General features: G+C 36.7%; 1 protein-coding gene across 2 annotated transcripts in view; it reads right to left on the bottom strand.

Annotated features, from left to right (window-relative positions):
- col27a1a (collagen, type XXVII, alpha 1a) overlaps positions 1 to 26,803 on the bottom strand; it is a 133,302-nt gene that overhangs the window by 90,260 nt on the left and 16,239 nt on the right. The window contains exon 3 of one of the 2 annotated variants that reach the window (XM_028462745.1): positions 19,494 to 19,590. In XM_028462745.1, the coding sequence (XP_028318546.1) occupies positions 19,494 to 19,501 (8 nt within the window). In that variant the 5' untranslated portion in view covers positions 19,502 to 19,590. Of the gene's footprint in view, positions 1 to 6,514; positions 6,928 to 19,493; positions 19,591 to 26,803 lie in introns of those variants that run through there. The other variant, XM_028462744.1, reaches the window with a different exon arrangement.

Here is a 26,803-nt window from a genome sequence, read left to right as displayed (position 1 = left end):
CAGTCCATCGCAGGGAAACACACACACAGACAAACAATCAACCACTCACACTCACATTCACTCCTACAGACAATTTAGGGACTCCAATCAACCTAACAGTCTTATTTTTAGATTGTGGGAGGAAGCCAGAGTACCTGGAGAAAACTCCAGCAGCAAAGGGAGAACATGCAAACTCCACACAGAAAGGATGAAAGTGTTCATCGTAGGGCTTGAACCCAGGACCTTCTTGCTGTGAGGTGGACGTGCTAACCACATCTTCTTTTATCTTGCTTTTTGCCCTAGAATTCATCTGCGAGTGCAGAAACCTCATTTTGCACCTTTTGTCACATTAAATCACCTGCAACAGTTAAAAAAAACACACATTCACTTTATTTGTGCACCAGTTTCAGTGCTTTATATTTGGGATCTTGGTAAATCAGTCCCTAACTCTTGTATTTGCTATTACAGCTGGAGTTGCCCACAAACTGATATCAACAGTAGCGCCCCCATTAATAGGGTGAATACAGATCAGTTTATTTTTCAAAAAGAAACAATGAAATTTAACTAGTGAGGAACGCAGGAGGCATTCTCCTTATTGTTATTTTTCTTCCGTCGGACGTTAACACCTCTTACACCATTTGTCCGATTTTGACAAATAAGTTATCAAAACGTTCAGAAAGTTCCCGAGATTTAGACTTGTACTTTTATAATTTGTAACTTTAAAACTTTTTGACTCATTACAATTTTTTGTGAAACTGTATATAACCTTAAAATATGTGTAAACAAATTACAAACCATTCAACCTTTAACATGTTCAACTAATATGTTCAACCCATTTAAACCTTTTTTCAACCTAATGCCTAATGCTAGGTTAGTGCTAATGCTAGGTTAATGCTATAGCTAAGCAAATGCTAATGCTAGGTTGGTGCTATTGCTCAGTTAGTGCTAATGCTAGGTTAATGCTATTGCTAAGTTAGTTAGGTTAGTGCTATAGCTAGGTTAGTGCTAATGCAAGTATAATGATGTTGATAGGCGAATGCTAGGTTAATTCTAATGATAGAGAAATGCTATTGCTAGGCTAATGTTATAGCTAGGCTAATGCTAGGTTAGTGCTAGCTAATTCTAATCCAAGACCGATTGTGAGTTTTATGAATGGTCACTACTAGTAGGCAATGCAAATCTACTAAATAGTTCTAAAAACTTAATGAAAGACATGCATGTAATAATGATGGGAATGACTTGCAGTTGACCCACAGGAATGCCTCAACGGACATTGTGATTATGGCTAAAGCGTTGTCATTCAGCAAAGTCATGTAACAGGCCTGAATAAAACCACAAACTAATACAACAGATTGGTGATATTAACCGTGATCCAATCCAAACAACAGGCTTTGCCACTGAGCTGCCATGTGAATAACAGATCAGTGCTGAGTGAATCCTGCTAAAGCACTTACTCTCTGTCAGGATCACAGAAAACTTAAGAGATGTGCTTTGTGGGAAAAAAAAGAAGGAATCCAACGGTCTGCTTATCCGTCAACTCTCCTCCCAAAAACAACACAGACACGGATGGATCCATACAGAAAAACAATACAAATAGAATGATCCCTTTTCAACACCCCAACAACGCGTCCAGGTGTGCGGCTGAACCTTAAGTCGGTGACTGGCAAGTGGATTGAGAGCTCAGCAGGGGGGCCACAGGTCTGATGACAGGCTTTAGAGCCACTGTTTACCACTGGAGGTCATACACACACACACGCACACACACGCTAGAGGAGGAAATGTGTGTAACAGCTGTGGTTTGATGACAGCAGAGGCAGGAAATAAAGAGGTTCTGACTCAAAACATGGAAAGACATTAAATGCTTCTAGGGCTGGGCAATATATTGTGATTCTAAATGTATAGAATTTTCTATTTTGGCAATATAGAAAATGACACTATCACCTATATCAATATATAGCTCTATTTTTATTTAACTTGTTTTTATTTATAGAATCACACTACAAATCAAATCATACAAGTATTTCATATTATTCATAGAGTATGGTCAAACAGTATCCTTTAAAATTTTTCCATATTTCTGAGATATACATATACATTACCGAGTGTGTTCTAACCCACACCTAAACAAGCCACACTACAGAACTCACTCACACGTGCTGTCCCTTAGAGGAGAAATAGCCAAAAGTGGAACATATTGTGCAGCTGTTTGTTAATAAATGTGGCTGTGTGACATTTTAACCCAGAATTGTCTTTCTGGCAAGACTTCATTGAGTAAAGAATATCGAGATTAATACAGTATATAGAGAAAAAATATCGAGATATGAGTTTTGGTCCATATCACCCAGCCTTAAACGCCACATGAAAAGTGTGTGTCCTTTTTAACGTGGGGAGGAACATGAACATACCTCTCAGCAGGAGCCAGGTCTGAATCATCATTAGTGAGTCTGTGTGTGTGTGTGTGTGTGTGTGTGTTGTTTGTGGTGCCTTATGGTTGATAATAAAGCTGCATCACAGTCATTCCCATAGAGCAGCTGGTTGTGTGTGTGTGTGTGTGTGTGTGTGTGTGTGTGTGTGTGTGTGTGTGTGTGTGTGTGTGTGTGTGTGTGTGTGTGTGTGTGTGTGTGTGTGTGTGTGTGTGTGTGCGTGTGTGCGTGTGTGCGTGTGTGTAGCTCAGGGCTGAATGCAGTCTGATACAGTGTCTGTAATTAGTTTTCCTAGGATGAGTCATGAATGCAGAGTTTGAGATGAGAATTGAAGAAAAAAAGGGTTGGGGTCAATTACATTTTTCAGTTACAATTACGTTTTCAATTACCAATGTTCAAGTACGATTGCAGTGACCAGCATTTTTTCCAATTACAATTAAATTACAATTACAGAGCCTGAAATAAATAACCTAATAAAAATGAACCTTCTTCTTGTGTTAGCTTTCTGTTAGCATCTCTTATGATAACAGGTCCTAATTCAACTGTAAAATACACTAAAAACAAATATCTATCATCTAATTTATTCCCTATCTATTGGTTACCTGTTAGGCTTCCAAATCAATGAAAATAAAGGTTTTAATATATTTGGTGTGGACAATTTACCTTTTTTGTGTCAGTATGCCCCTAGATTTGTTTAAATGATAAAATGTGGGAATGCTTAATATGAAACATATTTTAATTATTGTTAAGTACATTTGTGTACTTAACGATTTTGCGTTTTTATAGAATTTTCATGGCAATTACAATTACAAAGTCAATTATCTGAATTTAATTACAATTTAATTATGATTATGATTATAAAATTCCAATTACGCCATAATTGTAATTAATTATCAAATACGCAATTACAATTTACCCCAACCTGATGGTTACACTGAATTAAGAATTGTAGACGATGATGAGCATTTAAATGTGAGCTAACATCTGCACGCTGACCCTTTCTGATGTGGTTTTCACGCTGCAGTGGTGAGTTCTGACGTGACAGCCTGAGATGCCAAAGGTGAGTGAACAAAATACAGTCCTGTCTCATCATCACTCATCCACCAGACACTCAAACTTTGGTATTGTGTCTGACTGGGAGACACGAGACTTCAATTTCCCATCTTTCAATTTTTTTGCCTGATCTAAACTCTAAAAGCAAATATTATTTCCCATGAGAACGCCAAGAAATAGCAAGAAAAATCCAGAAAACAGAGCAGATACACCAGCAGTCAATGAAGCTTAAATACAAAAAAATGCTGAGTCATTGAAGCACTTCCAAACTATGCTGTTACTATCCCATTCCCAATTACGTTTGTCTGAAATCAGTCTACCAATATCAAAGATGAAGGAAAGTGGCAAATAAGAAGAACATAGTGTCGTTTCCATTACTAATATCTAGTTTTGACGACTCATTAATTCCGAGACAGGCAATGACTCACATACACACACACACACTGGAAAAATTCCCAAAGGATGGACTGTGGGAAGTTGAAAACAGTAGCACATTTGTAAGCCTATGTCTTCATTGATTTCATTTCTCCAGAGTCGCCTCCTCATTTCTAGTAAACTTTGCGAGGATAACTGGCAGAGGTGAAAGTAATGGATTACAAGTTACCCACGTTACTGTAATTCAGTTGCTTTTATGGGTACTACTTGTACTTTTCTGAGTATATTTCAAAATCAGTAATTTTGCATGTACTTAAGTACGGTGTCCCGATCCGATATTAGATATCAGATACCAGTCCGATGTCAGCCAGAAAACAAATATCGGATTTTATCGGACTGCATCTAAAATCACCGATATAAGCTCCAGCACTTCTACTCATAGGTGACTGTGGTTCACACTTTAACAAAGTAAGCTACTGTTGCTGACTATTGTTATCTGTTTGAGTAACATCACTTCATGAAGCCTTTTCTAACATTCCACATTACAAAATAAGTATGTATGATTCGTGCTGATATCGCATCGTATCAATATCGGTATCAGCTGATACGCAAGGCTACAATATCAATATCACATCGGAAGTGAAAAAGTTGTAACGGGCCATCCCTAGTGGAATCCCAACTGTTACTGAGTAAATTCTAGTTGTTTTTTTGTTTTAAAATGATCAACGGACATTTTTAAATGACCAGACAACAATCAAATGCATCACATCATAGCCGACCAATCAGATTAAACAGCATTATTTTCTCAGTTTTAGAGTTCATAAATGCAGCTGTAGTTAGAGACTGAGAATTTTATTTTTAAATCGAATTATATGGTTTTATTTTATATTAAAAAAAATAACTTTACATTTTGACAAATCTTTTATTTTATGGACAATAAATTAAGTTCAAACTGTGCAAGATTTGATCTCTTATTTTTTAAGTTTATACATGAGATGTTTACTGTATGCAGAGGAACCATGGCAAGATTTATTACCAAAAATAAACATATTGGGAGAAAGTAACTAGTAACTTTTACTTTGAGTACTATTTAATTGAGCTACTATTTGCTTGTACTTGAGTATTTCATGTATAACTTACTTGTACTTGAGTACAATTTCAATCATGTAACAGTACTTCTACTTGAGTAGGATAAATCAGTACTCTTTACACCTCTGATAACTGGACCATATCATCAGCCTGGATCCAATGATTTATTTTCTGTGTATGAATTTCTTCTACCTGTTCTAAATCAGATAAAGCGGTGGATTTGGCGACCTCTTGTGGTCACTATGAGAAACGATGCTCCTGCAGCTTTTGCAGGTAGAGTGCATGCAATACAATTGATGCTCACATCAACTTTTAAACAATGTATTGCTCAAACTGTGGCATTTAAAGTTGGTTTTTAATTTGCTGATTGCACAAAGCTTATATATGCAGTGAGTTACTAACTTTGAATTTAAGAGGTTATCTTGTAAAAGTTTGAATAAAGATTTTTGCAAATTAATGAAGACGAAATGAAGCCAATCCATGTCTTAGATTACGTGTTTGCTGCATTCTAAGTGTTTATGATGTTCTTTGTGGAAAGACTTGCATGTAGAACATCTGCAGCATATTTTTTTTAAAGATTCGATAAACGCACAACAGCTGCAAATGGCTGCTTCAATAAAAGTTGCCCATTCATCCTGACAAACGTGTGCATTTGATCAAGTTTTCATTAAAGAAGTTAGGGGAAATGTGTTTTTAGTGGTTTAGAATGCACAAAAGCATCTTAATAAACTCCAACAAACGGTGTGAGGGATGCTGATGGGACGGCTCGTGAAACTTTATATGGGTCTGAACTTTGCTTTGCTTTGTCAGATGGGTAAAGGAAGAGGAAATTCCTGCAGACAACCAGTGAACTGAACGGATGTTTGGGAATATAAATCACCACAAATCAACCACATGATCCAGAATGGAGGGTTTCACATCAATTAGTAGAGAGCAGGAGCATTAAAAGGGAAATAAACTCATATATGGTCCAAACCAGGGGTCACCATCATTTCTTAAACTGTGAGCTGTATATTGTAAGAGCTACCACTTTTTAAACTACATTTTCACTTTAATTAGAGGCTAAGATAATAAAGAAGGCTATAGCAGTAACTTAAAAAGGTATGAAATGTTAAGGTTTCAATGTGAAAAACTTAATTTCTCCTAATTTATTCAATTGTCTCATTTTCATAAAATGTTCAATAAAATCCATCTTGCGTTTTTTAAAATATATCTGATATTTATCATGTTATATATAACATACCACTGACCATACACCAGATCTGCAACACTTCAAAACATTTGTCACAATGTTTCAGTGAAAATAAACATTTAAAGATGGTTAATTTAATACTAAAACTTGAATCCTGGAAATTAAATCAGATTCTGGATGGAGCTCAATGGTGAGTAGGTAGGGCACCTCACATGATCCATGCGGGCTACCTGGTGCCCGCGGGCACCATGTTGGTGACCCCTGGTCCAAACAAACCAGAGCTTATTACCCCCCATGTGTGCATCAGTGTGAGCTGGACCACATCCAGGAACCGGTGCCTCTCCAGGACGCACAGCTCAAACACGAAAACCAATGAAATACAAAGATGATCAACTGTCTTTACCTTGTGTCTGGATGAGAGGTTCTGCAATCTCTCCTTCGGGTGCCTAAATTCATTTGTATTCATTTGTCCTGGCAGTCAAAAACCTGATCCGTTAATCACAGCGTGACACATTTGCGAAAGAAGGCGCAGGAGACGCCGGTGGCCGTTTTACTCATTGGACAAAGCTAGAGATGAAGCTCCAAAAGCAAGAAACTCATGTTGAATCGTCTGCTGTCAAAAAAAAAAAAAAGCCCGACAGTAATTCCTTCTGGAAAGGCTGCTGCTTTTCTTTTCTTTTCTTTTTTAGACAGAGACTTTCCCCGCACGGCTGTATGTCGATATTCCGCTTGTGTTTCATTCATTGATGCCGATCCAGAGCTGAGGGACGGAGGAGCTGAACGGGTTCCTGGGTGAAGGGAGTCAGGAGCGCTGGACTCATCCTTTCCTTTTTAAATAGGCTTTCTGCGGGTAAAGCGACGGTGAACGCACCGCACGGCCAGGTGTCAAGTTACAGAACCCAGCGGCTGCACCGAGCAACTGCACGGGGTGGGTGTGTGGGTGGGTGGGGGCGCATGGATGGACATGGACACCCTGGGACGGACAAACGGACAGGTTCACTGTGGAGGTGGAAAGAGTACTGATCACAGGTGGCAAAAGTACTAGTCTTCAGTACTCAAGTAAAAGCATAGATAGTTGAATAAAACAAGTTGCTCCCTTACTTGAGTAAAAGTTAAAAAAAAAATTAAAAAATTACATGCTACTAAATGCACCTAAGTAAAAAAGTAAAACAAATGTCCCTTAATAATAAAACAGGGGTTTTAAACCAGCAAATTTAATATATATATATATCAAAGAACTTGTTGAATACCAGATCAGTTACCTTTGAACACCTAGAGAATTTAGCATTCACAATAATAATAATAAAAAATGTAGATAAAAGGCAGTGGCTGTATCAATATACCAACATTCCATTCGTACACAGCGCCCCTATTTGGCCAATTTAGGTCACGTGATAGGTCAGTCATTGGCTAGTTTAGGTCGCGTGACTAATACTAAACCTAACCCTAAAAATTGTTGCGCTAACCTAACCCTGACCCTGATCCTAACCCTAAGACCTACGTTCTTGTACTTCGGTAACCGTACCAATAGCACCGGGGCTTGTCCATATGGCAACGGTACAAATTGACACTTTCTAGATAAAATGTGTCAAGAAATAAAATAAAAAAGCAAAGTCTCAATAAAACCCAGAGTAGCTTTGAGTTTAACATTTCTAAAAACTTTTAGAACATGGAAATAATACAAATCTGTAACTATTCATGAGCACCTGGAGAATTAAGCACTCATTATAAATACAATTTGGAATTAAAATGTTTCCCAAAAAAATGCAAAAGTCTAAATAAAGCAGCTTCGAGTTTCACATTTCTAAGAACTTGTGGAATACTGGTACATGGAAACAAATTAAATCTGTTTACTTCTTTTAAAACGTACTTAAGTACAAAATTACTGATTTAAAAATGCACTTAAAAAAGTACAAGTAACCCTAAAGGCAACTCAATTACAGTAACCCATTACTTTCACCTCTGCCTAAATGCAATAGGAAGATCAATTCTTTGAATGTTTCATATTAAATATCTAAGATGTTTGTTGTAGAAATGAACCTAAACTACACCTGTACAAGTTTTATATAATATAATTTGTGTTAAATGGATTACCAGTGAACGGAAAATGTGCAGATTTATATTTAAAAAAAGTACTTTTTCGCATGATTTTCTATCCATTGAGACCGCTGTCATACTTCACAGTGATACAGCAGTGTATCATGTCCAGTATCTATCTACTGTATATGTAAAACATATTGTTATATTGATGCAGTGGTCCCCATATGTTGTTATATACACTTTTGTAATGATACAACATGAATAATGTTTTTTTTGTTGTTGTTCTTAAAAAAATAAAAACAAATTGATGCACCCAAGCTACAGTCCAAGGTCCCATGGGGATCTCATGACCCCAGTTGGAGAACAACTGACATAAGAGACATATGTCATTTATCTGGAGCACAAATGTCAAACTCTAAAACCAAATCAAGCAAAGGACAGCTTGCAGAATGTTGACTGTGTTAGAAATTAGTTAAGATACATGCAGGGAAAGCATTGATAATGCAAGAACACCCAGAAAGCGCAAACCTAATATATCGTTATTGCCAGATGCTCAGTTATCCAGGATAAGTATATTGATCCGAATCCCCTTTAAAATTTATTGGAATCTTCCACGGAGTAAGGTCTACATTTGGTTGAAACTGTGTCAAAAATCAATACTTTTGACGTAATCCTGCAAACAGACAAACAAATGAATAAACAAACGCCGGTGAAAATATTACCTCCATCATTTTATTGTAGATTTAATGTTTTTATCGTTGATTTAGAGCTCTGTTTAATGTTTTTATTGGTATTCAAACTCTGTTTTATGTTGCACTTTGTAATCATGTAAAGTACAATGATTTGCTCTGAATAAAATGCACCATAAAGCCCTATTCACATGGGATTAGTTTTACCTAGGGACCACACGCGATTTGTAATAATTGCGGAGAATGTCTGTGAAGTAAACCTCGTGACAATCGGCCATGTCAGTAATTTGTAAAGTAAAAATTCCCCCGGAAATACTACTATATTTTGCTGAATTCTGAGGTCCTGTGATAATACTAATCCAATGCGAATAGACCTCTCTGTGATTTGGACAGAAATGGGCGGGATCTGATGTGTGATTACGCGTTGTTTTGTTTCCGGTGTCACAGTCTGTGTTTACCTCGTACTCAGATCAATTATAAGCATATATGAGCGCATGCAACCGTAACCCTAACCCTAACTTAATCCAATAAACTAATAAAACACATGTCCGTTCACTTTGAAAATAAAAATAAACAAAATTGAATTATAATTTTTTTTTAGCAAAATCATTTTCCGGTTGTGCGCATGCGCATATATGCTCATAATCGATCTCACAGACGTGACACCGGGATGCATGTTTGTTTACTTGCTGCATTGGAGTGTTTAGACAACCTTTTGGGCCAGAACGTACGGCAACAAAAAGAGAAGGCTGAAGAGCAATAAGCAAATGGTAGTTCACGTCCTGCTTTGCACTGTGCGGTAAGAATCTTTTTTTTTTTTTCTGTTTGTAGCCTTCTATTTAATACAGCTGGCTAGCGCTAGCAGTAACACAGCACTGATCTGTGGTCAAAAGCCTGCAAAGTTGTTTGAACATCAACTCACACACAGTTTCACATTTTCAGATGTTTGTAAATTTCAGCAAAATCTCAGGCTTCGGTTATCTCGTGCGAATGCACCACATAAAAAACAGACGTTGGGGGGGTCATTTATTTATTACATGCGGTCCCTTGGTAAAACTAATCCCGTGCGAATAGGGCTTTAGTAAATTTGCCTTGCCTGGCCTTGTCTTGTCTACTTGGCCTAGGTAATAAATCATACACCTTGTTACTGAGTTTGAGGTATTCATAAATTGATTCTTTTGCACCATATTTATTTCATAATAGACTAAGACTGTTAATAGGATTTTTCCTAATCTGGCCCACTTGAGAATGGAACAATATGAAGCCCATAGACTAAAATGAGCTTGACTCTTTGTACTCATTGAGCTTTTCCTGAATAACCGCATTCATGCACGGTTTTGCCGAAAGTCAAGTCACTCCCTTGGACTTGGATAGTTTTTTTTTTTTTTTTATCTCATATGAGTTTACTCTAATTCTAGCAGGTACGCCTTATCTCCAGAGTCGGATATGTGAGAAGTTTGGAGATTTGTCAGGGTAACTATTTGCAATGCTCATGTGATCAGGAAACTATCTATTCTATACTTCAGTCACACATATTTGGCTGTAATGTAATTTAAAGACCAGTTCACACTCAGTATTTTGTATCTGGACCAGGGGTGACAAACTCATTTTAGTTCAGGGGCCAAATTTGGAGCAGTTTGATCTCAAGTGGGCCACAGATTTCATGCAGGAAAACAAGCAATTTCAACATTATTGTGCCCTAGTTTGTACTTCTATGTATAAATAGAATACAAAATATGTAAGAAACCAACCATATCAAAGCAATAAGTGATACATATCAGTCTCAATAGGACTTTGTGACTAATTTCTATTGAATTAGGGAAAATATGTCATAATTTAAGGAAAATTGAAGGATTTTGTAAGAATTTTACATTAAAATGACTGCAATCGTGCAATATAAGCACCAAGAAAACTGTGAAGCAGCCTATGCAAATATTGTTGAGTTTCATTTCAACAATGATTCTTGTTTTCTCGTTCATTTTTATTTTCTCCTGCGTGACAAACTGGATGCTCCAAACGACCGGATTTGGCCCCCAGGCCATGAGTTTACCACATGTGGTCTGAACTAATGGGGAAATGGACACGTGAAGAAGAAGAAACTGGATTTGCTCCCATTACTTTAATAGGGGACATGACCTCTGCACATCAGCCTGGATGTTCCAGAACATCCATCCATCCAACTATCTATAGTACGATCCAGATATGGACTGAACCTGATCTTAAATGTAAATTATGTTCAAAATAGCTAACGCAATCTCTCTAATTTGCTGAAAAGTGCATCCTAGGTGATTTAGGTACAGGATTTAGGTGATCTGGGTCTTTTGTTCTTAGTCTTTGCATTGATTGGCTAGAGGCCTTTTCCAGGGTGGGGTTCTTTGCATGCGTCAGTTATGGTCATCCTCACTGATTCCATCCTCAGGCACTTGGTGAGGCAACCATACAGATGGGTGCTAATGGACATAGAAGTCATTAACGTTCTCTTTACAGTCCTCTTCACACACTCTGAGCCTTGTGTTTCCATGGGGTGCCACGCCACCGACCCTCCCATCTACTACCAATGAGCCGCAGTGACTCTGCCCCCTTCGTCCAAATTACAAAGTTGCTCCTCAAGTGCAGCGCTCACTGACACCCCTTAAAGCTGCTTGATTATGGTTATTGGCACCAAGTCTGCAAGCCCTCTTTATTCCCCCCACGCTCCAGAAATAGGACCTGCTGAAGCACACAGGCAGCCCAGATCAAACACTCTCCATAGGGAAGGGGTCATTACTGGCGTGCAGGGCGGACACAGCCCAATGGGTGCCGGGCCACGCCTTGAGCCCAAATTGCAGCCTGAGCCTAGTGAGGACACAGGACTGCTCTTTGATGAACAGCAAAGACTAAAAACTTCACAGCCTGTTTGGATATCAATGTTTACACTCAGTCATGTACTGTACACACACATAAACAACCAATACAGTGTTTTGGCAGACTAAAAGCTAAGAAAATTGGGTGCTAGGGTTGAATGGGTGTTCAAAGGTTTTAAGGATTACATTCATCCAAAGGTCACCACTGTTTTACATAAGTAGCACGTCTGGCTCGGCCTCCAGGCGACAAGTATAACTCTTAATGTAGTATTTAGTATGTAATTAGTAATTTTTTGTCAGCTAATGACATTAATTACCTAAAGAGGTACTCAATAATATTTTTAGAGTAGGCTGGATGAAAACAGCACATCATGTATGTCCCCCCAAAGAGTAAATATGTTGTAAAGACTGTCACCTCTGTGTAGCTGTGTTTTCATGGCAGGCAGAGGTTCAGGAGGTGGTGGCAGAGAAACAAACAGAGCTGTCTCTCAGAGCTGCACTTTGCACAAGAAGACCGTTCATCTGAGGGAATACACGTCTTTGTGGAAGTGCTGAGCGCCTCTGCATGGTTTTTCCTTTACAGGTGGTTGTGTCAAGATGTTTGTGTTTCTGGTTCTGTCTTCTTCCCATGTTGGGATGTTTTATGGATGCATCGAGGGTGTTTGGGAAGTGGCCAAGCACAAATCTCAACTCTAGCTTTACTCACTGTATAAATACGCTAGCTCGTCTTCACTTCGTCAGCAAAAAAACTTCTTCCTGCTCTTCTGTTCCTTTCTTTGTGCAACTTCCCTTTCCATAGTTTTTCTGTCCTATCCTGTCTGGCTGGCCACAAATATTTCGAACAGTGGCACACCAGGGCAAACAGCTATCCTGAAAATAGTGACCACAACCACAATGAGCATGTTGAGCTCTCATAACAACACCAGAATAACCCAAAGGGGGAGACTAGCTAGCATGGGGACAGACTCTCCAAACTGACAAGTAGCTATAATTCGTAAATACTGCACAGACTGTTATGTGAAATGCTGAGGTGATTTTCTTTACTTTCCGTTTGATTAATTTGGATCTTCTACAAACCAAATAATTTTCAGGGCTCTATAAGAGTTATAGTTTTTTGCAAAATAAAAACGATATTTCTAAAGTTTCAACAATGTGTAATTGCGAGACTTCGCTGCTGGAAGATTGATGCTCAAAACCTCCTTATAATACTCTGCATTCCTTTGTTGTTTCTTGTTTAATGTGGTAGTAATATTTTTTAGGTATATGGCTAAGAAATGTGTGTATCTCTTCTGTCTACATGTATTTCCCTGTGTTTTCTCGGGGAGAAATATTCATGTGACCAGGTACGTCATGTCCCGTGACGTGTAATTGCAGAAAAGGTGTTTCCATTGTGTTCTTGTGACTACATTTCAATATCGAAACGTCTGAAATTCTTCCTCATGAAAGTGTAAAAGCCTTTTCGCAATATTTGAGTGTGTTTCCATTACCAGTTTTAATTGCACTTTTTAGATTTTTTGCACATTTCCAAGGGTAATGGAAATACAGCTAAGAGTTTTTCATGTGGTTATATTAAACTCATTAACAATATGATGTATAATATTACACCAAATCAAAACAAAGCAGACTTTAAAATAGATAAGCCTTTAAAGGTAGATTTAACATGCAAATGCAACAGGATTAATGACAATAAAAGGTCTAGTTACAGGATGCAATTTCTTTTTTGTTTAAAACCTCGATCTTGACCCTTCAACGTTAAATCAGTTAATAATTTTACTAAATAATACAATATACATTTGTACTTTACAAGTACAAAATGCCATGAAATACAGTTTATTTCACTCTTTTTAAACTTGCGAGAACAAGTTCTCGTCTCGTCTCCGTTTTCGGCATGTACAAAAAAAAAAATAAAAATAAAAAAAATGTAAAAAAAAAAAAGTAAATGTAACCACGTCGGAAATAAACTGAATAAATAAAAAAAATAAGAAAGTTAATGGTAGCTAACTCATTCAAGCCCCAATATCAAAAACAAGTGGTATGCTTCTACAACAGATTCTGATTCTGTTAAGTTCTTAAAAAAAGTAACCACATACATCTATAAATGTGCCAAGTATGGTTTATGAAAATAAAGTGCAATCAACTTCCTAAAGCTAAAATGCATTGAGTGAGGTAGTTTAACAAGGTCTGATGTGGTTCATGACACCTAGTGACCGGGTGTTTACGTGCTATGCCTGTTAGCGCAATTAAATGTTTTTTCATGGAAAAAACATGATTAAAAAAATCGATTTGGACATTTTTAAGACTGATACGATAATCACGCGATAAAATATCGCGATATATTGTCAAATAGATTTTATCTTACACCCTTACTAGAGAGTACTCATAGCATTGTAGTACTTTAGCTGTGTCAAACTCATGAGCACACAGCTGATTTCAAGTAGTCCAGGCTAAAAAAAAAGGTTCCGGTGTTTCTTTAAGGAAAATAGTTCAATTTCTACATTTGCTCTGCAGGTTTTAACACCTCACCATGCAAACAAATTCAAGTAAGCATTAAGTTACGGGTATTTGGAAACAGTGTCTGTGGATGCTCCGGTGTGCAATCCTGGGCTCGTGGGCCATTATTTTTAGGGATTTTTTTTGTTTGAGCATGCTTCCATTCATTGCCATCCTTCCATCTCCTTCACCAATTTACTTTCAGTTTTTGTGTCTACAGTGAGCACAAGGCAGCAGTCATTCTGAAGACACAAATTTGCCAACCAGTGAGAATTCTGACACAGAGCCAGCTGAACACCATCAAAAAGGTGCAACCCTCACCTATCCACACATGCTGATAGTCACACATGCATATACAGTACTGTACATGCATACAGTAAGTGTGCACAGGTATGCAGGGTCTTTGGTATGCATGTGAGAGAGAAATCTGCAGAGTCTGGCTTTGAAACCCTAAATAAACAGTTTACACTGACACTGTAAGTAAGAATGGGACCTCTATTTGGAATTCCAGACACCCTCTTGTGTGCAACACATGAATACAGTTTTAATTTCAGATTAAATATTCATCATCTGTCCAAACAAACTGTGATTTAGCCTCTTTATAAAATGTGTTTTGGAGACCAGGGGAGCCTGAGTAGAAACAGTCCGGTGAAACCTGCTCTCTCTGGCATAAAATTAGTGTTCAGATTCCTGTGATGCCTTCTGTAAAAGGACTTCATTATACTCTCAGAATATGGACTACACAAATATTTGGCTGGGTCATTATGATGCCATATCCACTCCCACATGGGTTCAGGTCCTACACCAGGCCCTGTGTTTTCTGCTTCCCAGTAGGGGCTAACTATACTCCCCATCACCCTCTCTATGTCTCTTTCCTGACACAAATCCAATGTGCAAAAGAAAAAAAATATTAGCTTGATTCTTCGCCAGCATACAGAACAACATGCAGACACAGAATATTCTCTAACAATTAAAGCAGAATGTACTGAAGAATACAGATTCTTTTTTGTTTTGAAACTCCTTGAATCATTCAGAAGGGGTCGGGAAGAGACATTCCCCCTAAGACCCCCAGATCCCTACAAACAGATGTTCTTTCATTCAGATTTTTCAGCTCTGGCTCCAATACTCCCCTGTCCAACCTTCCTCCCACTTTCCCTTTCCCGCACCCACACGTGCACGCACGTGTTTCCATCACCTCAGAGGAAACTTTGCTTACATTAATTAAAGCTGGACATACCTAACATTCATCTTCACTTTAAGAATTGAAGGTTACGTTGACTTGTTTGTTCTATGAACAAATTAAGGCTCAAATGTTGAAAAAAACGTCCAGTTTGATACATATCAGACCATTCCAAGCACTTACAAATAGGAATATGATACATCAACATGACATGCACAATTTAGAACTGTATAGGAGGAAACATATAAAAGTATATCCTGGTTACAATGCAGCCTTAAAGTACAATAAACGGATTTACTGACTATTCTTGGTCTACTCCAGTATTTCTCAAATGGGGTTACGCAATGGCATTACAGGGGGTACTTGAGAGATAGAGAGAGAGGAGAATTAACAAATGAAAACATTAAAAATATGGGGTTATATGATGTAAATTTTTAGTTAAAAATGATATTCATAATACAGCAAAACGACAACAATACAGTATGCACAAAATGACACCAGAAACATATGCACTGAAAGAGAAAAATACTTAATATTACCAGAAACACACAAAACGACAACAAAGACACACTAAATGAGGGGGAAACACACAAGAGCACTACAAAATACACAAAAATAAGAGAGAAACATACAATAGACACCAAAAACACACACACACACTGAGAGAGAACAATTTAAATAATACCAACAACACACAAAAACACAAAATATGAGAAAAATATACTGAATTAAAAATAAAACAGACAACAACAAAGTACAGAAAATTACACCAAAAACACACAAAATGATGATAGAAATTATCTTTATTAGAACATGAACTGTAAATACAAAGGCCAGACTTGGTCTCACATCAGGCGGGAGATGGTAGGAAATGATCAAAACTATAGAAATATCTATTCAGGAGGCATTAAATACTGTTTCATTCCACTTATTTACAAAATGCAATTCTTTAAAATGTGTGTTATGACTAATGAATTCCATCATTATGATCTATAGTTATTTTTTCATAGAATTCTGAGCAAAATGTTGCAGTCAAACAAAGGGGGTACACTGACTCAGAATTAAGAGAAAGGGGGTACTTGAGCCAAAAAAGTTTGAAAACCACTTTTTTTTATTGAAAGTGTCGGACCTTTTAACACAAATGAAAAATGATGCTGCTGCAGTAAACCCGCAACAAATTGTCTGCTTAACCTTTAAACCCTGGCAACCTGGTGTTGAAGAAATACATGAAGCCTGTTTACTTCACACCTTTGATGTATGGCATTTTCCATTATTTGACAGTCACACTCACTTTGGCTTACATTGCCAGATCTGTGTGTGCATTTCTTTGGAAAGTTATCTCAATTTTTTTGGTCTGCGTTTAGAACCAAGGCCAACAATAAGTCGTGACAAAAGGTACAAATATTCAACTATATAAATCAAATAAAGGTGCCACCTCATCTTCTCCCAATTTTAGCCGAGGTTGGCTATTATTTTCCCTGGACAGGTCGAGGATTGCATAATGGAGGTTGTTGTATCATCTTTCAAGTTCCTAAAACCAGTGTGTCTGCAAAGAATTACAGTCCTGGCTCTTGTTCCAATGAAATGAAATCCAATTTTCCTGTGAAAACCCAAAGTACTTACACATCTATCACAGGACAAGAAGCAACTGGCTCATTAATGACATGTTTAGAACTTTGGATACTTACCTGATATGTCAATCTATGCATCAATAATACAGTGTCAATTGTAGGTTATTTATACATATTGGATTGATTTCATAAAGGTTAATTCATAATGTATGAACATTTCTAGCAAGTTCTTTTTGAATAATATGTTAAGGTTTCTTTTACTCAGACAACTGTTTTTCAGAAAATGTACTTTGATATTCTGCCATGTCTCCACTTTAAACTGCCAGCCTTCTTCGGAGGCCTCTGCCGATCGCTTTGATGTGTCCTTCACTTCAGCTTAATAATTCCAGAAAGTTCATTTTTGTCTTCTTTTTGAATAATATGTTAAGGTTTCGTTTACTCAGACAGCTGTTTTTCAGGAAATTGACTTTGATCTCTTGATGTGTTTCGACCATCAACTGCGTCAAGGACACATCAAAGCACATCAGCAGACACCTCTGAAGAAGATTGGCAGTTGACAGTCTAAACATGACAGATCAAAGGAAATGTCTTGAAAAACAATTGTCTGAATAAATTAAAACCATAACATAATAATTTATGCATAAACATTAATAAACATAACAATAATTTAAAGCGTAGTCACACAAACGTGTTTATTTAAATTTAAATAGCACAAGTGTGATGTCTGCATGGAATGGATACTAGATGCACATTACTAATTATAAAGCATGAACCACAAAAAATTACTTACTTACATCACACCATAATGGTGGGAGTAAGCTACATCTGCAGCCACAGATACTCATGAAAACATGCAGCATTTAATGATTACTTATATGTCATATTTGACAACATATGAGGGGTGTGAATTGCCATGAATCTGAAGATATGACACGATTCACGATACAAAATATCTCAATACTAAATAATATCATATACATCGCTAGATCAATAATTACAAATTTCACCTTTACAAGTAAAAAATAGTTTGAAATAAATGTATTTTATTTTTTTAAACTTACGAGAAAAAGTATGTGGTAACTAACTGTAACCCAAGTACAAATATCAAAAACAAGTGGTATGTTAATGAAACTGTTCAATTACATTTTTCAAAAAAGTTAAACTTTTGCTTCTACAACAGATTCTGATTCTGTCAAGTTCTTAAATTCTTTAAAAATAAAGTAACCACATACGTCAATAAAAGTGCCCTGTATGTTTCATGAAAATCAACTTCCAGCTAAAATGCATTGAGGCGTGAGGTAGTTTAACAAGGTCTGATGTTGCGTTCACTGACACCTAGTGACAGAGCATTTACATGCTATGCATGTTAGTGCAATTAAATGGGTTTTTGTTCAAAAACATGATTAAAAAAAATAGTTTTGGAATTTTTTTAGATCGATACGATAATTGCGCGGTGAAATATAGTATTATATCGATTTTCTCCTACACCCTTACAACATTACATCATTCAAGATAACATCACGGAAATAAAGAACATATCTATAAAATAAGGCACATCTTACAGGACAGTAACCCTGCAAAGCTTTAAATACACGTATTGTTTACTCTGCTGATCCCATAATGACTCTATAACTGCCACTTGTGTGTCTCTCGTGCTTTGTGTGTGTCTAATGTCAACCTTTGAACTATCTTATAAAGCCCTACTCATCCAGGCCAGTGGCCCTGCCTTTGGATTCAGGCTCAGATGTTCCGATAGGGAGATTTTATCCAACACAACTGTGCAGCAGGAAATTAGAGAATTTTTTGCAGAGATAGAGAATCATGACCTTGGGTTCTGTCTACATTAGTATAGGATAACTTCCACTCCTGGAACTCAAATAACACACTTTAACTGGCCAAAATTAACATTTATTTATCCACTAGTAGGAATGGGACTTAAAGACGCATTATATTACGTCACAAACATAGCACTTGACTAGAGGCAGGAATGCTTTTTTTAAGTTTTCAGTCGAGGAAAACACACTCTTTTCTTTTTTTATGGCAGTTTTTAGGCTTATATTAGGGATGTCAAACTCATTTCAGTTCAAGGGTCACATAAGATCCGGTTTGACTTCAAGAAAAAGAAAAAAATCTATGTTTTTTGACGTTGCAACGCATTTTCTCGAAATTTGCAATGTCATTTGACAGAATGATGTGGGATAATTTGCTAAAATTTTCCAGTTTTTAAAAAAATAATTGCAATTTAACAATATTACTGTAAATAATGTAGTATTGCAACCCCCATCGTATTGTATCTATAACTTTTATGGTAATTTACAAAATTACAGGCCGGACTATATGATCTATCGGGACCAACTTGGCCCGCAGGCCTTGAGTTTGACATATGTGACTTAGATCAGCGATTCTCAACGTATGGGTCGGGACCCAAAAGTAAGTCACGGGCCTGTACTGGGTGGGTCGCGGACAGCTGTTCAAAAATAAATAAATACTTCATGCCTCTCATGTTGGACTTGTCTTTTATTTTGAAAGAAAGAAGTGTAACAGGTCATATTTGAGAATAGTATTTCACCTCCTCATTCCTGTTTCTTTCAATCCTCTCGCTCGTCTATTCCTCCGACCCCTTCTCTCACTTCTGCCACTCACATGCTCTGGGACGAAGCCAAAATCTGGAAGGAGAAGAAAAAGCCTTATACTTTCTTTAAGTCCACCATAACTCTATGCAAAAGCCCTCAGGACTGCACAATAAACATTTCATTTCCTCTGGCAAGCAAAAAGGGGGGGGCTCAAGTGATGTAAAAAAGCAGCAGAAATAGCTTCTGAAATATGCTCGTCATTGTGTGTTCCTCCAGCTGGACCCACTTCTGTCATCGAGAGCCTGAGCTTCTCCTTGAGGGGTTAAGTTTTTTCTATCACAGGATAAAGATGTCTTAGGAGCCAGCGACTCCCTGTGAGTATTTAAAACAGCTGACGGCGTTCAGCCAGATATCTTGGCCCTGTGTGATCTGAGTTATTTGTGTATCTTTAATAAAATATATTCATTATCTTCACACAACAGCATTACACAAACATTTGAATTTCTTATTTAAAAAATAATTGGTTAGTATAACATCTGGAACAAACACCTTTTTTTTCCTTCTTTTGGCTGTAATAGTTTCAGTTGCTATAACACACAATGAAAAGATCAGTCGGTATAGAGCAGTCATACCCAAACGCCTGAAGGCATCGCAGGGAAGACATCCATGAAGTCCTTTTATGCATTATACCAAGACTCCACTATGAGAATATCCCCACAAGCATTATCATCCAGCATACATTAAAATGGGGCATGCCTCATGGAGAGGTGTCAAAAGGTTAAGGTAAAACCCTCAAACAGCCAAAATATGAGAAAATAATGAAGTGCCTTAAATGCAGCTACTTACCGAGACACAGGACATAATGAGATGTTTGTTTTTTCTGTCTGTTAGCAGGATTACGCTAAAAATACTTAACAGATTTTGACAACATCTTGACCAAAGATAGACCTTATGCCATGGATGATTCCATTAACCTTTAGAGGGGATCCAGACCAACATGCTGATTCTAGACCAGTTTGAAAAATAAAAAATAATTGCTATGGCTATGTTTGAAATTTCATACTAACGTACAACTTATACTAAGTTTGACGTCAAAATTAGCATGTAGTGCATTCACATTAGATAGTATGAAAAGATTGAGTACACAAGAAATATCAGGATGTATACTATATCGGGACATTTTTTAAATATGCTCGTTGAGCACACTAGTCATACTTAGTTCATTCACTGCCAATGACGTATATGTACGTCAATTGTGTTTTTCAACAGGGGTTGCTAGGAGACAGTGTGATGGAGCTCTTCCATGAATATCAGCCTTGTACTATGATGTAGTGACCAACTGGTGCCATGTAGGTGGCAGCAACGCAACTTTGGATGAGAGATTAGCCATAATTATCACCATCGCTGTGGAGGGAAAAGCCAGGGAAGTAGCAGAAAACAGCATGTGTGGACCTAAGTGGACTATTGAGGGTGTCATGATCATGAGAGAAAACGATCAACAAACCGGGGCAAGCGGTGAAACTCAGCATGTCCGGGAGGAGGAGGAAGTTGCGTGTGTGGGGATCGACGGGGGGAGAGACCATACAACTCTGACCCAGATAACAAAATAATAATAATTTTGCTATCATAAGCACAATCTCAGTGTTGTTTTTGTAGTTTTATAGAAATAAATCAATGTTGAGGTGTCACTAATGCAAAAAAAAAAAAGTTTCAAAGTCACTGACAGGATAAAAAAAATGTAGGGGTATTTTTTGGACTGGATAAAAAGTTATTCATGCAATAGAAAACAGTTTGTAAAGATTATCCCAGAACAAATCATGTTGTTTGAATATTACATGTGGGGCACCACAGGGGTCAGTTTTTGGGAGGAAAATGTTAATAATGTATACCAATGATATTTGTAAAGTAAGTGAAAAATGTGTTATTTGCAGATGATACCAATATGCTTTGTACTGATGTGGACTTGCAGCAGCTCTTGATGATAGTCACTATGGAGATGTGTAAATTAAAAAAATGGGTTGATCTCAATAAATTATCATTAAACCTAACTAAAAATAATTTTATGTTATTTGGAACGAAGTAAAATTTTTGGGTGTGATCTTGGACCACACATTAAATACATTAAAGGGAAGTTGGTGAGTATTGCTGTCCTGGGCAAAACAAACCCCATTCTTAATCCAAAAGCTTGTACACTTGTTTTACCATATCTGAGTTACTGTCTAGAAGTTTGGGGAAATACATACATGATGAACAATCCAACCGTTATTCATAATGCAAAAAAGCATTATGACTGCCATCAGCCATCAGACTGATACATAATGCAGGATATAGAGAAAGCACACATGGATTATTCTTAAAAACACCAGATTTAAAACTCCCAGATCTCATCCAACTCAAAACTGCCCAAATGATTTATAAAGCAAGTAAAGGTGCACTTCCAAAAGGGTTGCAGAAAAGATTTTTTAATAATTTTTTAATAATTTAAGAAATAATTTAAAAGGAAGACTACATTTCAAGATCCAATATGTTAGAACAACATTGAAAAAGATGATGATAACAATAGCAGGGGTTAAATTATGGAACTGCCTAAAGGTTGAAATAAAACAAATCACCAACATAAACCAGTTTAAAAAGCTTTTTAAATCATATATCGTTAGTAAGGATAAGAAAGAAGAGCAACAATTTTATCTAGGACAGCAATAATATGTATATCGTGGTATAAAATATATTAATACCTAAACCTAATAAAAGATTTGTATTAATTTATATATTGCTACTATAAATTTAATTGATTAAATTTGCGTCAAAATATAGTATAGTATTAATATTATGTACATGTCATACATTCATGTGTAGGTATGTATATATGTTTGATGTGAATGTATAAACTGTATATATAAAACTTGTGCAGAATATATATTGAATGTATATTGTGAAAATAGTAATATAAGTTAAATATTTTTTGTGTGTGGCATTATGTAGAGAACCTTGTTTTGTTTTGTTGTAATGGGGTAGGTACATATAAGTTTTGCTTCAACCTACACCCTTTCGGCTGAAGAATTGGACAATTTGTTCTGTACTTTTTTCTTGTTTGTGAAGACCGCCAAATAAAATTCAAATTCAAATTCAAAAAAGGCTGTTTTCTCAGCTTTTTGCTCAGAAACTGGCGTTTTGTGTGAAACTACCTATATTCAACTGCTGATTACGAAAAGAACGAAACAAGCTAAAAACAAACAAAATATTTGTAGTGAAAGTAAAGTGTATGTTCATTCAGAATCTGGTTTCAGATTTTAGATTGTCACAGTACAAAATATTCTCTGGGTCTTTAAAAATCAGTCAAAATGCTCTAAAATGGATGCCAGTGAGGGGGTGTTTCTGTTCTGAAAATGGCTGGCAGTGAATGAGTTAACTGCCCCATGATGCATTGTGATCGGACAGACATTCATAATAAAATCATCTTGGGTCCGGCTTCAAGCTAAAAATCAGACATCCCCTTTTCAAAAATAAAAGCATCTCTTCTTGTCTTCCATTCACTTTTAACACTTTTTTAAAAATAGGGCTCTTGTTTTGTCAGTAGTAAATGACAAATAATATCGGAATCTTGCAGATGTCAAAATTAAATGAGTATACGCATGTTTTATGGAAATGAAACCCGCGTATACTCATTTAATTTTGAAATGAAACCCAAATGAGCATATGTTGATATTCTACTTGGTCACTTTCTGCCAAAATGTTTTCAGAACTTTCAAAGGTGGAGACATTTATCCTCAGTGTGCTTCAGGTTTTTATTGTTGTAGGTTTGAAATGCATCTTGGGAAACTTGGAAGTACTGTAAACTTCAGTGCGAATGCACATCATCCTAATCATAATCATTGTATATAGTATACTCAATGAGTTTGTAGTGTATAGTACGTTAGTGTGACATTTTGAACACAGCCAATATCTCATCATTGGCGATAAATCAAAAATTCATATCTCGGTTTGTATTTGTATCTTTATTAAATTTGATTGAGGTATGTCTGATTGGTTTCTCAATTACTTCCCAGAATTTTATTAGGATCAGATCCGGATTGCACATTTTGGCGCCCTTACATTTGGACCTACTGTATCATTATTAATGGAATCGTGGTTTCTTTAACTTTTTAAAGTGAAGAGTCTTCACTCTTAGCAGCATCACATTATACCAATGGTGCAACCAGAAATTGACTATAATCCCTAGTATCCCCCCCCCCCCCCCACTCAGGTGAAACACTGCTCTCCCTTTTTAAATGTTTCTCATTCTAATAAAGGCTGGTTTATAATTTCCTAGGGAAAGCAGGTGACGGTCACAATTATGGTAAGCAATAGAAAAAATGTATTATACAGTTTCTTTTGGCCTGTGTTCAGCGGAAAATATGGAAAGAGCAGTTCTGGAAATATTATTCACTTCAGTAAAATTAAAGCAGTAATATTTCCATTCTTGTAAAATATCATTGAATTAAAAAAAGTGTTTAATAATGAGTGCTGCAATAAATGTATGATTTATTAGCTAAATACATTTGTGGAACAAAAAAGCAGCTTTCTCCATAAATAACTTAAATGGAATCACAAGCCCTTTTTTCCACCCATATTGTCCTGATTGGGAATTTCTGCTGGTTTCCACTCGCTCATCCAGTCAATGAAACAAAAGAAGATTTATGCAGGCCTTTTCATTAGGTGAAGCTCATTTTATATATATAGTAATGATGTTTCCTTAAGCATGTGGACTAAGTTATATTGCAAGATGTATCAGATTTTTCTTCTTTTACTTACTGTTGGTTCTTAAATGGGAACTACAGAGGTTTTTTTTTTTTTAAATCTTGTTATTTTTACTAATCTGAATTGTTATAAATCAAACTAACTTTAGGGTTTAAATGTTTTGGCATATTTTTCGTGCATTTTTCTCTTTTATATTCAGAGGTTCTTTATGCACATTGACTTCAAGCCACACAGTAACAGCATGAAACTGTGGAAAATGTTTGATTGCATTAAACCTCAAAGTAGAGTCACTGCTCCTCATAAAGCAGAGTCAGCTCAGGTGGTTTGTGCATCTGGTGGGGAGATGAACCGGAGACCTCCATCATAACTGACAGTAGAGAGATTTCTTGGATTCAGACTCTACAAACTGGACCCATCTTATTCAATGACAAAGATTGGAATTGAACTGTATGTTTTCAGTTTCTATTCCTGCAATAATTTGCCATTGTAAATAACATATGCTGAACATCCACTGTGCCCTGGAGCAGATTATCTTACTGAAAACTGCTTTTCATTATTTTAAACATTGTGCAACCTTCTTAGTAGATTTCTGAAGCAGAATGATGTGCAATAACAGCATGTGTGCATTGTACACACAACTGTTTCCAGCTATTCAAGAAGCTGTTTGGGGGTCCCCACAGTTTGACTCCAAATCCATTAAATGGTCTACGAACTACTGATGGATGGCTAGTTGTCAACCATTAATAAAAAACCTGTCCACTGTGGTCACACAAAGCACGACTTTGCAAAACACTAGCCACGCAAAGCTTATGACACAAGTTTATCTTATTTTTATTTATTTTAATTAGGAATAAAGATGAGACCATATAATTTTCCTCAAATAAGGTCAAGGACTGAGCTTTGAGGCTCCCTAGTAGCTTGTTGGACCCTATGCACATGCGTAATCCACCTATAACCAGAAACGCCTATGATTGTACAAAAAACGTATACACATTGCACATTAAAACCTCAATAAACGTTTTGGTTGTTGTGGTAACTGTTTTTCTTGGTCTAAAAGGATTTGTCCTGTCCTCTTTGTCCTAGAATTTGTATCTTAAATATATTTCTGATGCTCCTATTGTTGTAATGTGATGTTATTTTATGCATTGATAAATAGCGGAAGATGGAACCTATTAATGTTAGCTTTAACTATTATCCAATTACCATTATTAAATATTAATATATTTATGTGATTATATTTCATTTTATTAACATGCACTGTCTCCTTTACAAATGATAAATCTAAAAATGATTGATTACCACTTAGTGCTGCAGAAAGTGAGAGGAAAGTCTGGAAGAAAGAGTCAGATTAATCTGATCAACATCAGATTAATCCTGTCCTCAGACCAGATCATTGTGAAACACTGACATTAATATATAAGCACTTCATCCGTGTTAAATCGTCAAAGTGTAACTGATTTGCTAAATGGATGATGTTTCAGTCTGGCGTTTGAACTATATCTTGAGAATTCAAAGCTCTTGCTGTGATCATGTGCGTGACGAGTGCACAGTATCTACAGCAGTGTTTCTCAAGCTATTCAATGTTGAAGAACAGTCATGTGGAGACAGGGCCATTTATAAGGGGGGATAAAGGGGAGAGCTTTTTGGGGCCCATCCATAAAGTCAGCAAAACTATGGTTCCATGAATCTGTGATAACCACATTTATTTATGTGTATGAATAATATTCACTGTTATCCAGGAAGTTTATTATTATTTGCTCCATAGTATATAGTCATCCTAAAGATGTAAATCCTTGTTTTAATCAGAAATGAAATGGGTTAAAAGTGACCAAAAATGGTGGAAAATTTGGTGAAATGGGATTTTAAAAACCACAGAAAATGGGCATGAAATATGGTGAAAAGAGGTTAAAAGTGACAACAATGGCTCAACATATGTGAAATTAGGTGAAAAAGTGGGTTAAAAATGCCGAAAATGTCTTGAAAGTGGAAAAGGCATTGAAATCTGATGGAGAAGTGGCGGAAATGGAAGTAATGTAGCAAAAAAATCATTAAAAGGAGCAAAAATATGGCACAAAAAAGTGGTGAAAATAGGTTAAAATATGGCAAGTTTAGTGTAGTTTTGGAAAAACGGTAAAAAAAATATGCAAAAAAGGGCTCAAATTGTTCAAAAAAATATTCCTAGTTTCTTGAAGGGATCTGGTGACCTCTCCCAGTGTCTCGCAAACCCAAATAGGGTCCTGACTCCAACGTTGAGAACCCCTGATCTACAGAGGCCGATGATGAAATCTGACTGCACCGAATAACTCGACCAAACGAATAAAGTCGTCTAAGTTGCTTTGAACTGAGCTGGATTGGACCTGTGCACATGCTAATCTGCAGCTCTGGCACACGTGAGCGTCTAGAGCTGTGGTGACTTTATACTCACACTGAATACAGTCTCTATGTGCCTGTTATTCCTCCCAGAGGGTGGGAGCAGCACTAGAAAGATTCAGGCCAGTCTGCTGACATTTCTAGTGGCAATCAGCAGAGGCTGGTCCACTGTGAAACACTTACAGCTTCTTGCATGTTC

This window comes from Gouania willdenowi, chromosome 12, assembly GCF_900634775.1.
Source record: "Gouania willdenowi chromosome 12, fGouWil2.1, whole genome shotgun sequence".
Lineage (NCBI taxonomy): Eukaryota > Metazoa > Chordata > Actinopteri > Blenniiformes > Gobiesocidae > Gouania > Gouania willdenowi.
This window is presented reverse-complemented; position numbering and strand designations above follow the sequence as displayed.